The sequence below is a fragment of the Vombatus ursinus genome, unplaced genomic scaffold (genome assembly GCF_900497805.2).
Source record: "Vombatus ursinus unplaced genomic scaffold, bare-nosed wombat genome assembly UNPS02014335.1, whole genome shotgun sequence".
In the NCBI taxonomy this organism is placed as follows: domain Eukaryota; kingdom Metazoa; phylum Chordata; class Mammalia; order Diprotodontia; family Vombatidae; genus Vombatus; species Vombatus ursinus.
In genome coordinates, this window is record NW_020954113.1 from 350,157 (window position 1) to 367,213 (window position 17,057).

Sequence of the window (17,057 nt, forward strand, 5' to 3'; positions counted from 1 at the left end):
AGTCTTCTCTTCATGCCTGGACTGTTTCTCCTCATCTCAGCCTCCTAAATTCCTTAGCTTCCTTCAAAGGTCAGCTCAAGCACCACCTCTAATGTTTTCTCCCCAACTCAAAAGAAACAGAGAAAGGAATTTGTAATTCTCATATTAATCAATATATGTGTAATGAATATACTAATAATTTAGTTTTCTCAAGAGCTTCCTCTCTGGCTCAAGAGTCAGAGTTCACAATGCAGTTTAAGTTAATTAATCAAAACTCTGACAATGCTCACAATCACTGGACCTTAAGTGAAGCAAATCAAAGATTGTAGAACCTGTTCCCATCACAGAACTCTGGTTCTGTACCTTAGGGAAGGTGGTCACAACTCCCAAAGACTTGACTCCAGAATTGTTGTATTGTGGGACTTAGGGGTTTCTCCTGGGAAACCACTAAATGATTGTTTGTAATTCACTTTCCCCCCTCCTTTTCTGGTTGTGATTTAAATATATAACCCTTGCTTTTACTTCAGCTGAGAGAACATTCCTCACTCTGAAACTGATTAACTAGTTGATTACTGGCACTGGTAGGTCTCTAGGCCTACTTTGTCGGGGCTCTGAGCATTCTCAGGTTAGAGACTGGCTCGGTAAAAATCCTGTTAACACCACTTACCTGTATACATATCATCCTCCAAATAAAATGTAAATTGATGAGGGGAGTTGTTTCATTTTTTTAAATAATTTTAAAAATAATTGTCATTGTACCTCCAGCTCTCAGAACCCTGGCACATATTAACATTTAATGTCTTCTAATTTATTGAAGCAGTGACCACAATACTGCAGACACGTTCTAACTAAAGCAGAGTACTCTGAGTCATCATTTCATTTCTGGAGGTTATAATTTTTTTTCAGGTGTGTGTATATGTATACATATACATATACATATATTTTTAAACTATTTGAGGAACTTTGAACATATGTATGCCTTACACAGTACTAATCAACAAAATGGAAAGTAAAAGATCATGTTCTAAGTACTCAACAAAATATTACTTATTCACCTTTATTTTGTAGGATGAGATCACTATATTTTGTTGAAGTGTTATCTTTTTTATATTTCTGATATCTTTTATTTTTATATTCTTTAGATGCCCTTCTATTTCCTTCTCCTCCACCCTCTGAGAGCTATCTCTGATAACAAAGAATTTTTTAAGAAAAAAAATTCAGCAAGGCATACATTGGGAAAAATCTGATGTTAAATGCAATTTTCCACATCCATGGACTATGTCCCTCCTTCTCTGCAAAGAAGAGTGTTTTTATATCTCTTCTTTTGGCAGATCTAAGCTTGTTCTTTCTAATTTCAGAATATTCTTTTTATTATTGTGTAATTGTTCTTCTATTTACACTATTGTAGACGTTAGGTATTTTCACATAAGACCTTCCATGTTTCTCCATATTCACATTTGTTGTTTTTCTAGAGCATGGAATGTCGTACTGCTCTAAGAAAACAACAAATAAGTGAAAAGATTTCTGGTTACTCATGCCTCACCCATACTGTACTTGAGAAACTACTGAGTTTGTTTAGTTTTTTTTTTTAATTCAGAGTAAACTACTGTATTTTTCCCTTTTCAGTTGTACCTTAAGTTCTGCCCAAATGCTCCAGCCCTTCAAGATCTTTTGGATCTTATCATTCAATGTGCTAGCTATTCTTTCCACCTGTATTATCAGCAAATTTGATAAATATGCCATCTATGTTTTTAAATACCAAATGGGTCATTCTTTTAAATACCAAATGGGTCATCAAGTCAGTCAGTGTATTTACTGAACACTTACAATGTGATGGGCATTGTGCAAAGATTAGGAGATAGCAAAGGAAGGCAAAAAGCTGTCTCTAGTCTCAAGCAGCTGTTTAATGGTAGCAACAATATGCAAACTACTATGTACTAACAAAATTACATGCAGGATAAATTGGGAGTAATGTCAGAGGTATGGCACTAAGATTAAGGAAGAAAACACTGGGAAGGGCTTCTTGTAGAAGGTGGACTTTATCTGGTACCTGAAGAAAGCCAGGGAAGCCAGAAGGAGGACACGCTGGAGGGCATTCCGAGCATGAGAGACGGCCTATGAAAACTCTCCAGCTGGAAGATTTCTTGTACTAGGGACACCACGGAGGGCTAGTTCGACTGCATCAATGCATACCTGGCAGGACGTAAGGTGTAGGAAGACTGGAAAGGTAGGAAGGGGCCAGGTTACGAAGGGCTTTGAAAGCCAAGTATTTGATCCTGGAGGTGATAGGGAGCCACTGGAGCTTATTTAATAGAGGGTGTCATGGTCACACCTGCATTTTAGAAAAATCACTTTCACAATTTAGTGAAATATGGATTGGGGTGGGAAGAGACTTGAGGCAAGCAGACCCCCCACTAGTAACCAGCAGGTTACTGCAATAGCAGGGCTGTGGCAGTGTCAGAGGAGGATATACCCCTTCTCATCACGAGACTGATAAAGGTAGAAAGAACAGAACTTGGCAAATGATCGGATTGGAGGTGTGAGAGAAAGGGTCTGGGATGACACCCTGGGTGCAAGCCTGGGTAAATGGGAGGTTGGCGGTAACCTCAATAGTAACAGGTAAATCAGGAAGACGGAGAGTTTGGAGGGAAAGATACCTGAGGCGCCCCCCTATTCTCCCTTCCTAGGTGACACTGAATCTCTCTGCACGCCTGGGTTTTCTTACATCAGGGGGACGAGTTCTTTCTAAATCCCTGCTGATTTAGAGCCAAAATTGCTGCTCTATACGCAGCGAGGGCACTACATAGAAGTGGGGCCGCAGCTTGCACTAGGACGTTGCACACCACCAACCTCTAAAGGAATTTTAGTCCCAGACACTAACCGCCACTAGGACCACATGGACTTCGGCCGGCAGCAACCCGCATAAGAGCGGGCAAAGAGGTTGGCGGAGTTACCTTGCCCACCGGGTGGAGTTGCTGCGCATGCGCACCCCCCTCCAGCCCCTTGAACCCCACCATCTGCCGCGGTTTGCCGGCGTCTCCGAAGGAACTGGGGAAGGGTTCAAGACGTTCTAACGTCCGAGCAAATTCTGCGGCGTATTCTGGGGAGAGTACGGTGGCTGTCGGCGGACAAAACTGCTCCACTATGCATTCTAAGCCAGGTGCATCGGTTGGGGTTTTTTTTTCTTCTTGGTCTGGGTGTTAACAGCCATAAAACGGTCGCCTCAAATAAGGCTACCATCCCACTAAATGTCAGCCGCTCCTCCCCAGCTTACCCACAGTTGTCTCCTAGTCCTGCCCAGACCTTTTCCCCGCCCCCTAACTAACGGCCTAGTCTGCCATGCTGCTCCGGGAGCTCAGGCGGCTCTTCCCCAGTTCTCTCAGCTACGCCAGGCCGGGATGCAGGGAAGCTAGTAAAGATGGGAAAACGTGACCGGGGAGGGGGAACCCCCGGGATAGTAATTCCCTAGGGTGCGGCAGCTGCGACCGATCTGCCTCTCTGATAAGGGTTGGAATCCGCCAGGCCTTCATCAGAGCTTCCCGCAGATGCTTGCTCGGAAGGCCCAAGGCGCTCCCGTAGGCCTCTCCCGGCTCTGCTCCACCTGAGGGCCTTGCACGGGGCATAGCTCCCGCCACATGGAGGGACCGGGATTCAATGACCGGGGTCGTGAGTTGCCCCGCTAACGGGCGCGGGGGCGCGTCCATCCGCTCGCTCTAAGGGGGGGAGAGGGAATGACCTGAAATTCGGAATGGGAGCCCAACAAAAGAGTTTCCCACATAGGACCGGCGCATTGGGGAGAAAAAAACGGCCTTAAATCAAGGTTATAGACAAGCCTCTCTGGGGCACCGCCCTCCTCTCAAGCCAAACATTTTAAATATGGTCTCCCCCATCAGCTTGCCCGAATGGGCTCGTCCGGCTGGGGGGCTGGAGGCTGGCGGGGAAATTTAAATCTAGTTGGCTACGGGACTGAGTGATCGACTTGCATCCCCGCGCGTGCCTTCTGTTTTCTCTCCGCAGTCATGCCCTGCTCCGAAGCGACCCCCGTCGCCGTCTCCCCCAGCAAGCGGGCCCGGCCTGCGCTGCACGAGGAGGAGGGCCCCGTGCGCCTCCGCTTCGCCCGCCTCTCGGAGCACGCCATGGCCCCCTCCAAGGGGTCGGCGCGGGCCGCCGGCTATGACCTGTACAGGTAGGTAGGTGGGAGGCTGGGTGTGACTGAGCGAGAGGGGCGTCTGCCCGCCCGCTCACCCCCTCGCGGGCACGAGACCAGAACCGGGGAAAGGACCTCGCAGCCAGCTAGACCCGCTCTCGTTTTGCAAATGAGGAAACTGAGACTCGGAGCGGGGGAGGCCACTTGTTTCAAAGCCACTCGGGGGTCGTGGATAGCAGAGGCTTCATTCAAACCCAAGTCCTCGGACTCCATCCTTCTTCTCCTTATACGCCCCCCACCCCCAACCCCCACATGGCGAGGCCCTCCCTGGCTCTCAACCCAGTTTCCTGTCCTCAAATTTTCGCGCCAATTCTGGGCGCTTAATTGTCGGCTGGGGTGTGTCCCTGCCCGCTAGTTAGAGGCAGTGTCCCAGAAGTCTTAGTGCCGTGTTAAGCCATTAAAGCTTAAAATTTAATATTAATAGCTTAAAATGATTAAGCTGTGAAAGCTTGCAAGGGCAGTAAGACTTTTTGGACACCCTGGTATTATAGACTCACCAACTAGTAACGATAATAATAATAACAATAATCGTGGTAGCTAATATTTATATAGCACACAGAATGTGAAGCGATTTACAATTATCTCGTTTGTTCCTCACAACAATCCTGTTATCCTTCTTTTACAAAATGAGGAAACTGAGACAAACAGCTTAAGTGATTTGCCTAGGGTCACACAGAGGCAGAATTTGAACTCGGGTTTTCCTGACTCTTCACCCTGTCACTTCGATGCCTCTGGAAAAAAATCATCTTAGTCTCCCCTGGCCTTCCCTCTTCCCATTCTATGGATAAGGAGAGGTGAGGCTACTTGCCCAGAGTCAAGAAACTTGAGGCAACGCCGTTGTTAAAGTGGAAGGTCTCGTGTTTGTAAATATGAGGAGATTTAACATGCTGGCTGAAATGACAAAAATTAAAACTTTTTTTTTAATGCAATGTAGATCCTGCAGCTGTGTTACTTTAGGCAAGTCACTTAACCTCAAAGGGCCTGGGAAGTTTCCTGAGGGGATTTTTATTTATATTATATATATATAAAACACTGTTCCTATTCCTAAGGAAAATTAAGTTTTGTTAAGCTATTCTCTGAACTTGACCTCTTTTTCCATGCATTTAGGGAGCTCTCTCCCACGTCCTGAGTGAACTCTTCATCCATACCTATTCAGTCTTCTTTAAGGCTCATCTCAGGTGCCACCTCCTTTACAAAACCTTTCTATGTTCTTTTCAGTTAGCCTTTTAATTTTCTTAGAGCACTTTCTTACCCTTATCACATTTTACCTCCTATTAGTCTTATTTGTGTACTTATATCTCCTCTGGTAGACATAAACTCTTAGAGGGCAGGCAGTATAATTTTTTTTTTCATTGGATCCCATGCTGCCTTATACTGGCAGCACTTAATGAACATTTTTTCAATTGAACGGAAAAAGAGTGTCCGAAATACTAAGACAAGAGAGATGTACTCAGGATAATCCTAAGTACTCCTAAAATGACCTGTGGCAAAACCGTTTTTTCAGAGAATGCTTAAACTCCATAAAACATCTTAGATAGATTCATTGTAGTTAAACTCTGTCCAACTAATCCTAACATTACAGTTAATTGAAACTTTATTTAAAAAAAAAAAAAAAGGCAAAGGAAAGGCTAAAATTGGGGATCCAGAATTCATCTTTAGACCACACATTAATGCTTTTATTTGGAAGATAGCTTAGAACAGTTCAAAGCACTTCCACCACTGTAGATCGAAATCCGCTTTACAACTTAATAATAGATGGTCTTTAAGAGTTGCCATCTGAAACTTTCATCACCTTGTAGCCAGATCTCCTATTGAGCCTCTCTGAAATTAGCTACACTCACCCTCAGCACAGGTGACCCAAACCGTGGCCAAAACTTCTCCAGCTTTGGAGGATCTGCTGGAGTTTGACTTTAGTCTATAAGAACCCGGGGTCACTTCTATGACCCAGTGAAACATCAGAGTAGGACCTCAGTGCAGGTTTTTACTTGGCTTTAGTACAGGTAGAGGTATAGAATTGTAATCCTTGAGTAGCCTTATAGTGTTCTTCAGAAAAGAAAGGAGGGAAAAAATCTATGAATCTTGGAGCTCTTTGAGATGAACCTTAGTGTAATCACCTTTTAATAGCTGAGCTAAGAAAGCAGTGAAGTGATTTGCCTAAGATCACAAGGTGGGTCACTGTAGCAATCTACCTATCCAGGGCCATTAAATATGCAGTAGTTTAACTAGTGAATACACTGTAATTTACTCCTGGCCTACTATTAGGGTCAAGCTATTTCCAAAGCTTAGCATAACAAAGCATTAGCCCTTTTTCCTACTCTTGGTCTCTTCTTTCTTGACTCATCACTTTCTCAGCCTATCCCCATCTTTCTTCCCTTTATTTTCATCCCAGTGAAATAAGGTGCCTTTCCCAGGCCTACCCTCTCTAATCTGTTCTCTTGATCTTCATACACCATCACCTTCCCAGTATATGGTATGTTGTAGAATTAAGTCATCTCAAACTGTCAGCAAAAGGACTAGGAAACATTGTTATGAGATAGTGATACCTACCCTTAGGCTTCATGGGAATTTTGTGTAGATAAATTTTAAATTAGTGATTTGTACATTTCTTTAGAAGAATAAATATAGAAATCTAAGTTGGTATAGGAACTAATAAGAAAATCCATTGTTCAACTTAAACATTTCTGATAATCTAATACTTTGTTAACAGAAAATTTAAATTGCAAAAATCCATTTTATAATTTACTTTATTTTGCTTGGTAATTTCTATAGTGCCTATGATTATACAATACCAGCCATGGAGAAAGCCCTTGTGAAAACAGACATTCAGATTTCTCTCCCTCCTGGGTGTTATGGTAGAGTTGGTAAGTGACTAAGTGACTTAGTAGCTTACCTTACTTTGTGTTTGAAATAAATAGGAACTTATTCTTCATTTTCATTTTATCATATGATTATGCATATTTGGAAAGTTGAGGGAAATTATTCAACATGATTTCTAATCCAGGATAGATTAGATAAAAGACACAACAGATGCAACCCATTTGTAAGTTTCCTGTAGCCTGGTATCCCTCACATCTCCCTTTGCTTTTACTGTGGAAGTTTGGTGAGGCACTTTTGCCATTAATTGCTGGCATATTCCCCGGGAAATACTACAATGGTTGAAGCTAGAAAATTATATGCACTATACTTATGTAGGGGGAGCAAAATTTCAGTGTTGCATTATATTCCCACCTCTTTGCTATATTCCACAGGTTAGGAAAGGTATACTGTTAACTAGAGTAAATATCCAACTTCATTAACAATTGGAATAATTACAAGTATTAGAATATTTTTGCAGTATATAGGAGAAGTTAAGAAAAAATCTTCTAAAAATCTTTTAATGTCATAGATGACCCTAGTAATCTTAATGTCATCAAGAAAGGAGCTTTACCCAAGTGAATGCAGGAACACAACCTTTGGCTATTGGTTCATGAACCTAATTCAAGACATTAACTGGTTAATAAAACCCCAAATGATTCAGGGTTTTTGCTCTCCCTAGAATTCTCACTTTTGACAATTAAAATTCCCTGTTTCACTCCTGGTGATTTCTCTAATATTTCAGAATATTAGAATTTTTTTTTCAAAATGGGTATTTTCTTTCTGCCCCAAATGACAGGACGACTTGAGTGTGCCTGTCTCCATGTACAGTACAGTACAAGAAGCATCTTTAAATAATGTTGTTTTCCAATAAGGTTTTATTATAAAACAGCCTCAGAAATAACACTTCCAAAAGCCATTATAAACTCTAGAAAATATCTCTTCATCATCAACCTTTTCTCTCAGTAGCTACACCTTTTAGAGGAGGTGATATCAAAACTTATTCAAGTGGAGAGAAAGTCAGGTAGTCCTGGCTGGTGAAAATCAAGAACTGTTGGAAAGACAAAGCTCACTTCTCAAAGTAAAATCACCTGGGCCTTATATGCCACCAAGTATGCTTATGTGATAAAAACAGTTAACTGGACAAAATAAGAGGAGAGAACAAAACCCCTACTGCTTCTCTCCTTGAGTGGATGACCTTAGAACCCTCAAGAGAAACAGGTATACCCCAGTATCACAATATTAATTCATTTAATGTAGTGACTGCAAACAAATAAATTCTAATTTTGAGGAAATTTGTTTTATATGAAATTTATATGTAACACTTGTGATTATTAATTAGATGGTGAAATCTCAAATCAACTAGAACTCTTAAGAAGATATTCATCTTGATTAAATGAATTTTAGGTTAACCAGGTTTCATTTCTTATAAATTTTTCTAAATGTCTACTTTCCCCATCTTAGTAAGTGTAGTGAATACAAATTGTCATCACATTATTATGATGAAATTAAAGTTACTCTAAATTTAGAAAGCATGGGAAATAAAGTTGAGTCAAAAGTGGTGAGATTTACAAGTAAGGCTAGATTGTGTCAAAACTTTCAATGTATTTTTTTGTTTGTTTGTTTTTGTTAAGCTCCACGTTCTGGCTTGGCTGCAAAACATTTCATAGATGTGGGAGGTAAGATGTTTACTTATTATTTCAGTCTTACATTTGTAAAAAAATTTTCTTCCCTAAAAAAGTGAAATTCAAATGGTAGCTTATGTTTTGAATCCTATTAGAAGATAAAATGAATTGTTATTTTGTGCATTATAATTCATGAACATGCCATCCAAATTTAATGAGTTCCTATTAAAGGAATGGGCAACAACAATTCATGTTTTTATGTACTGTTTAGTCTTACCATAAAAAATGAAATATTTCACTAGTAGGTGAAGTTGCCCATGTAAAAATTTCTGAGTCTTATATCATTATGTACCTTATATTATTGGGGGACGCCAACTTTGGCTGTTCGATCCTCTGCTCCCAAAACAAACAGACTAAAAAAGTAGGAAAAGAAGGAATTACCAAAACCTTTCTAGAGAGATCTGTTTCTGTGGGTCAGCATGGTTAAGGTTCTGATTGGGGAAAAGGAACCAAGGATGACAGTGATTGCATTCCCACTTTGAAAACCTCAAAGGTAACGTATGTATACATATAGACTCAGAGATGCATATTCTCAGAGTAATAAATGTGCACAATCCTGTATAAAGCTATACCAAGAACTGTGCATATATCTATAAACCAGCAAGCATTTATGAACAACACCTGTATACTAGGCACTAGGGGCAAAATAATAAGAAGTGAGACAGTCTCTGTCCTCAAAGAACTTACATTCTATTGGAGAAAACACTGCGTACACAGAAGCAAATACATTTAACCCAAATCTGATAACCTAACAGGTTAGTCCACACACCTCGTTATTATGTTTGATTCTGGGTGCCATATTTAAAAACAGACATCTACAGACTAGTGTGTCCATGAAAGAATGGCTGGACTGGCTGTGAGTCTGAAAATGTGTCATGTAAGGAGTGGATAAGGAATTCAAGGATACTCAACCTGAAGAGAAGACTCCTTAGAAGAAATATCTTCACCTCTTTGAAGGCCATCATGAGGGCACTATTTGGGAAGAGTAACAAAAGAGGACCCAAAAAGGTCAATAGAGAGCAAGAAACTGCTTTCCCCACTTCTCAGTGTTCTCCAGATGCCTTTTGACCAGACTTCGGTCACATCATTGTGGGAAGTTCATATGGATAACTCTTGTGACCATTGCAGATCCAGCATCTGCTCTGCCACCTAACAGTCTTAGGTGCCTGGACACTAAGGGGTTAAGTGACCTGCTTGGAACTCTATCACCATTATGTGGCACAGGAGGGACTTGAATCCAGATTTTCCTGACTCCTGGCCTCCTCCCTACTAAACTTCTGTCTAACATCTTGTTTTTTCACATAGTAACAAGCATTTACTATGTGCCACACACTGTCCTAAATGCTAGGAATGAAAAAACAGAAAGTCCCTGCCCTTGAGGAACTTACATTCTAATGGGAGAAAACAGTTTTAAAAGGAAGCTGAGAAGGGTGTGGGACATAAGGAGGAAGGAAAGTACCCTTGCAGGGGGCATGGTAGAGAAAATCTGGAAAATAGAGGCCACAGAAGAATGAAGATATTGCCTGCCTGGGCATTTTCCTTAAACTAGATGTTCTGGGAATAATTGGCCAATCAGAGGAGGGGGCTGCAGGGTGTACTTCCGATGTCAGAAGACTGCTGTGGCACAGTAAAGAAAGTCCAAAGAGTCAGAAGTAGAGCCCATTTGTAATTCTTACTAGGGAAAAGTGATTTCATCCTCAGTCATCTGGAACCAAAATTGAATATTAAATTAATCTTAATTCTGATGGCTCTTAGTGTTTTCATTTACGTTACCATGATCATTGTGTATATTCACTTGGTTCAGCTTTCTTTACTCTGTATCAGTTTATATAAGTCTTCAAAGGAGACTCACACCCAACCCCTTCTCTTATGCTTGAGAACTGCATTGTACACATTACATATTGATGTCCCCTCGAGCACCCTGGCTCCTAGTATATCAGCATCATATCTCATGACCTTCACCTCAACTGTATGGCCAGTTGGCCTTACCTTGCTCTTACAATCCACGAGGGTTCTACTTCCATGAACCAGAACTCTGGAATTCATCTATCTATGGACTATCACCTCCTCTCCTTTCCCTTCCTCTCTGCTAAATCTATTTTTTTATTTTCTTTTTTTATTGCAAATTTAGCAGTCAACAGCAAACACAAACATTGCAGTATACAAACAACAAGAAAAAATAACTGAGACTTCTGATATATATTTTTAATAAAATTTAACAAGCTAGGGACAGAATTGCTCTATTTGTGATCCCTTCTGTATTGTTAGGAGGAGGGGGTGGGGTATACATGCATTTAAAAAATATTTTACTGATGATCTTTTTTTTAGCTCCAAAATTAGACACTTCTCTGACCTCCTACCCAAAAAAAGAGGTTCTCTCTTGTAACAAATATGTATAGTCAAATAAGAAAAATATCAACATAGTTCTTGGTATATTGTGGGCTGCAGTTTGGAAACTCCTGATGACTTTTTAGCTCTTAACCAAGATTAGGCTTCTGGCTTCTGAAGGATGATTTTTAATTTTTTTTTAGATTTTAATTGTGTTTGGCTTTGTTTTCTTGAAAGGTCCCCTTGCTGATAATCTTGCTCTCCTTTATTTAAATGTTTTGTTAAAGAGTTAGTATGAAACAGATAAATACAGCCAAATAAAGTGAAGTAAGGTGTCGTACAATACCATGCCCTAGAGTCCTACAAATAAAAGTGTCCACCTGACCAGTGGCCCTGCTTCCTGCTTAGTGCCTATAGCCGTCATTCAAGGGAGCAGTCCTTGTGGGTAAGGGACTGGTCATCCCCACGAAGTGCACCCACTGCACAGGCAGGCAAGCCTTACCTGAAGCAGTAAGGCAGCCTGAGGAAGGGATAAGAGATTTGTGCCTGTTGAGACACACCATTGCAACCTCCTCCCTTCATCTGGAGACAGCCCTTGGATCCTGAGCCCAAGGGACCCAGAAATAGCACCATTCTACTGGTGCTGCATCCAGTCCAGCCCTGAAGCCTTTATCCAGGGAATCGACCCTTACAGAGATATAACCTGGAAGCTGCTTCTGCAGTGACAATTTCTGGCACTGTCAAATGGTTCAACATCACAAATAGGATTTTATCAGTGGAAATGACAGGAAAGAAGATGCATTTCCATCTGGTGCTATACCCTAAGGACCATGAGGCCTTCCTATCTAACTTGCAGCTGAAGCATCCTATAGTTGTTTCCAAAGTGTTCTGAATGTACGTGCTTAATAAATGTTCTTGCCCCTATCTTTTTAAACTGATTTTTTTTGGTACACCACTTTCTAGCCAAACTTGCCTGTTCTTGTATGTGATATCCCATCGCTTACATCTGTGCTTTTGCTCAAGCTGCCCCCTCCTCTGCCAAATCCCCTGAGAATGTACAGAAAGACATGATTTTGCCTGTCTGCAAAATATTCCTTTGGATCTGGCTTCTGTCCTTTCGTAGCTCAACCTAGCTGATAAAGTGACATTTCTCATGATGTCACTAGGTGGTGGTGTGGGATAATACTTGGATCTAGCAGCAGCTCTGCTGCCTCTTATTTCATAGCTTTTCAGATCTGGAAGGAACATGAATGATCATCAGTCCTACCTCATTTTTACGTAAGAAGGCTCTGAGGCCCAGAAAGTTTAAGTCACACTTACATGTGACTTCATTAAAGTCACATGTAAGGAAGCTGGAACTCATAGCCGTGTCCTCAGACTTGTACTGTCATGCTCTTCCCCTGTACCGTGCTGAGCTCTTTAATATTGTGACTTACAGTTTAAAGATCCTGTACTTTACATAATATTTTTCCAGACATGGTTTTTTAACATTTTGTTGTGGTTGTAGTCCTGGTAATTTAAGACTGGCCTAGGTATATATTCTGTATTTGAAAACAAATTTATGTTGAAATTTGAATATTTTTCTCATAACAGTTATTTGCTGTGCTTAAAACAAAGACCCAAAAAGCACTGGACCAAAAGAAATGGAAAACTAGCCCAATAGTTGGTATATGTTGTTCATAAAATTGTGGTGTGTTCTTGGATCTGTTGTAACTTAAAAATGTCTCGTAGGCACAGGTTTATCATAGCTGGCAAAACATTTTATTTCCTAAGAAGGATGTTGTTAGAATCCCAGGCTGTAAATAAGGGTCAGAGGAAAAAGTTGAGTATGCAGGATTCTGTTCAGAATGCACATCTGGTAGGTGTGGATGGTTTTAACTGAAATAGGTTTCCAACAAATGACATGCCAAAGCCTTGACACAGTCAAACTTTGCCTGAAGTCAGTTATTCAGTCTGCCAGTTCCAATGCATGATTTTTCCAATGATAACTTCAAGACACATTTTGCTTTCTCATGAAGAGAAAGAAATGTCCTTGTGCTTACATAGGAAATTATGTTCCCATGTTTTTCTTGAATGGTCTATTCTATGTTAGGTGTAAAATGAATCCTAAATTTCTGAAATTTGTAGAAGTTTATTTGCTAATAAAGTATATGTAAAGGCCTTTATTTTCTTGTATTTCAATTGTCTTTAAGCTTTTCTCATCCATAGTTTTTGTAGCTTTTAAAATACATCTTGAAATTCATTAATAGCTTTTCTTTCACAAGTTTATACCTTAAACAGTGCTTCTTAAACTGTCTGACCCACAGTTTAAGAGCTGAAGGGGTCAAAAGTGGAAAAAGTTTAAGAAGCTCTGCTAGGACATCTGAACCATGTACCAGTACTTCTGGGTAAACATCTGACCACTGAAATAGAATACAGTGATACCCAGTCATATTGGTGAGCCAAGCAAAGCTACTTTAAAGATACCAGAAAAGACCTCCCCCAACTTGGCAAATTTAGCTTTACCTAAATCATTCTAGACAGGTGGATATTGATTCCATTCTAAAAAATCTCCAGGGAAAGAAATTCCACAACCTTCTCTACTAATTTGTTGCAGTGTTTAACAACATATAACACTGAATAATTTATTCCTTAAATCTAATCTAAATCCCTATTTAAGCCTAAAACCATTTCTACTTAGGTATTCAGAGTTAAGATGGAGAACAGCTGGTCCCACCTTTCATAGAATAACTGTCTTCAAGGATATGAAGGATTAAGTCAACCTCCTTCAACAGGATGTGGGAAAAGAAAACATGATTCAGCATTATGTGACCTGGCCCACTTTTTGTTACTGTTAAATTGAGAAAAGTTTACAACTTCTCCCTATATTCAGAAGTAGAATTCCTGCAATACTTGGTTCAGGCATCCCAATTTTATGCTTACCTTTGTCCGCCATTTTGTTGAAATATAGCTGTGCTTAACCTATGTAAATAGGTTACTCTGTAAATACCGCACTAGAAAAATTCTGAGGTAATTACACACTTTTTAAATGAAATCTCTGGGGACATTTTGAAAGGCAAATTTTTTCAGTGAATTACTGAAAGGTTAAAATGCATTTGTGCAGGACTCCAATTTTATTTGATCTCACTGAAAAATTAAATTTTTTGAGTACTCAGTATTGGAAGTACTCAGAAGTAGACTGAGTAATCCTCATTCTTCTTTTCTTTCTCACCCCATTTTCTTAATTTGATATAATTATAGACTTAAAATGAGGAATGAGGAATTGTCCTTGTCCAAAAAAGTCAGTAGCAAGTTTGTAGCAGATATTCAAATAACTCTAACTTCACCATCTGTCCAAGAATATTCTTGCCAGCCTATATGCATGGAACTTTTCTTTAAGGATTCTAGGGGGAAAAAAGGAGAAATAGGGGATGGGTCACAGGTGAAGACAATACACCGTCAGCTCTGCTGTAAGGCTTTGAAACCAAAACACACAATTTTCTTTTAGTCCTCAAGAAAAGTGGGAGCCAGATTGGAAAGAGGAGGCAACCCAGCTCAAGCTAACATATATTATTCAAAGGTTCTGCCATCTATTTTCAACGGAGTGGAAGTAGGAAAGAGTTGATTTGTGTAATTGGGTGAAAAAACTGGATAGTTTTCCAGGTGCTTCTGAGCTAGACCTCTACATTTTTGTTTGAAATATTGTAAATTTCTAGAATATTATACAGATCCATATTCATTTTTTAAGTATAGAAATATTTTCGAGCCATTCGTGGATCATCTTTATGTTATTTGTGATTTCTTAAACATAGGGAACTATTTTCACCAACATTGATCAAATTCTATCTGTAATTTAGTAGATAAATCTTAGGGAGTTGCCTGAAACATATAAAGGTTTAATGACTTTCCCCAGGTCTTGTAGTTAGTAAATGTAAGAGGCCAAATATTAACCCAGGTTTCCTGAGCTCTGAAGTTCAGAACTCAATCCACTATTTTAGGCTGCTTCTAGAGTTTTTCATACTACTATTATACTTCATTAGTATGGATAATTAAGGGTAGATGGCAATAACTACCAAAGACTTTGTGTTTCATTAATTTAATATGTCTTCCTATAGCTGGTGTCATAGATGAAGATTACAGAGGAAATGTTGGTGTTGTACTATTTAACTTTGGCAAAGAAACATTTGAAGGTAAGCTAATAATGTAATTTACTACAATTGCTAAACTTGTGTTTTTCCGAACTGCATATTTATAATAACTGTCTTTTTATTTAAAGTGAAAAAAGGTGACCGGATTGCACAGCTAATTTGTGAACGGGTTTTTTATCCAGAACTTGAAGAAGTCCAAGTAAGTAATTATAATGAAACCATTGGGGAGAGCCATTCTGGAAACTGCTTCTGCAGAGAAAATTTCTGGCACTGTCAAATGGTTCAACATCACAAATATGATTTTATCAGTATTAGTATGCTTTGTTAGTATGCTGTTAGTACATAGAAGATAGAGCTACTTTTTAAAGAAGACAGTGAGTAAATCACATAATTCTTTTAACAGAGAAGTGTAGTTCTGTGTATAAATCCTTATATAGAACAAATAAAATTATTTTCCATTAGATTGGCAATCCTAACAATAAATGACAAATTAGAAGTAAAATAAAGTTTTAAGATTTAGTAAATGCTAAAATGAAGGTCTCTTCCTTTAACCTGCTAGAAGATGGCAGAGTGGAATAATGCAAAGAATGTTGGAGTTTGGGACAAATGACCTGGATTTGCTTCCTACTACTCTGAGGTTACTTCTCTCTGGCTCTCAGATTTCTCGTCTGCAAAATGGGGTCAGAAAGAGGTTTAGACAAGATGTTCTCCAGGGTCCCTTCTAGCTGTGTATTCAGTGATTTTAAAATAAACTTTAAAAGGAATTCTTTAAATCTCCGTAAGGAGATCTTTGCTATATAGCTTTCATATTAACTTTTCCTTGGAAGCTAATTTTTAATTTTCTAATTCATTAAAGCCTTAATATACTTTTGAATAAACTTTTAGAAAATACTTGTATTTACTGTGGCTAAATCATGCATCTATGTTTTACCATTTTTTTCCTTCTGTTTTCTGTCATCTCCCGTAAGAAAGATATGCTGATGCCAAAAAAAAAAAAAGAAAGAAAGAAAGATATGCTGATCATAAGGCAAGAGTTTGTGGAGAAAAGACACTTTAAAATTTAGGAGTCTGGGAGAAAAGAGATTTTGACATTAACTTACTACTTGACACTTTTTTCTTTTTCAGGGCTTAGATGACACTGAACGTGGAGCAGGAGGTTTTGGTTCAACTGGTCAGAACTAAAATTATATAAAGAGTAGATAGAGCAGCTTTCCCCCAAAACAGTTAATAAAAGGAATTTCACTGATGGTGTGTATCTGTGTTTTTATTTAATTTCAATTTTTTTGGTTACATTTTAAGTTCCAAACTGCCTTCCTCCTTCCCTTCTCACCCTAGACTAGAGAAGGCCACCATTTGACACAGATTTATAAACATATGTAAAACCATACTATGCATATTTCTATTTTTTGCTTCTTTCTCTGGGGGTGGATAGCATCTTCATAGGTCCTTTATAGTTGCTTTGAGTATTTATAGTATTCAGCATAACTTGGTTGTTCACAATTATTCTTTGAACACTATTGCTGTTACTATATACAATGTTCTGATTAGAAGAACTGATAAATAGAAGTATATACAGAATGATTATGTGTGTTTATGTGTTTCTAATGGCAGTCATCTCTAGGGCAGGGTGGTAGGGGGGGAGAGAAGAAAAAAGAAAAAAATTAAGTGATAATTTTATTATATATTTAAAAGGAATAGCAAGTTGTATATAATAGATTTGCAGTTTCCTGTGCAGTCATCTTTTTTAAAAATTATATCGTTATGGAAATGCTTGTTTTATTCCATAAATTAAAAATAAAATAAAAATTTTTAAAAGGACTCTTTTTACACTCTTAAAATTATTGATTGCTTCCTGAACTTTTTATTTGTGTGGGTTAT

General features: G+C 39.1%; 1 protein-coding gene across 2 annotated transcripts; it reads left to right on the forward strand.

The window, feature by feature from the left end:
- The first annotated feature begins 3,032 nt into the window (after positions 1-3,032).
- Positions 3,033-16,425, forward strand: DUT (deoxyuridine triphosphatase). Of its 2 annotated transcripts, none has more exons than XM_027860914.1 (7): positions 3,033-3,139; positions 3,997-4,165; positions 6,956-7,047; positions 8,674-8,718; positions 15,147-15,221; positions 15,308-15,378; positions 16,305-16,425. In XM_027860914.1, the coding sequence occupies exons 1-7, from the start codon at positions 3,124-3,126 to the stop codon at positions 16,359-16,361; spliced, it is 525 nt and encodes a 174-aa protein (XP_027716715.1). In that variant the 5' UTR covers positions 3,033-3,123; the 3' UTR covers positions 16,362-16,425. The 2 variants fall into 2 exon arrangements, with proteins under 2 accessions (XP_027716715.1, XP_027716714.1); XM_027860913.1 differs by lacking the exon at positions 3,033-3,139 and adding an exon at positions 3,287-3,391.
- The last annotated feature ends 632 nt before the right edge of the window (positions 16,426-17,057 follow it).

What these genes read in the sequence shown, in the direction of transcription:
- DUT (XM_027860913.1), top strand. Translation starts at nt 3,319, where the DNA reads ATGCTGCTCCGGGAGCTCAGGCGGCTCTTCCCCAGTTCTCTCAGCTAC. An exon ending in TGGGTGTTATGGTAGAGTTG is followed by an intron (nt 7,048 to 8,673) that starts GTAAGTGACTAA and finishes GTTTTTGTTAAG; the next exon opens with CTCCACGTTCTGGCTTGGCT. An exon ending in CAGAACTTGAAGAAGTCCAA is followed by an intron (nt 15,379 to 16,304) that starts GTAAGTAATTAT and finishes TTTCTTTTTCAG; the next exon opens with GGCTTAGATGACACTGAACG.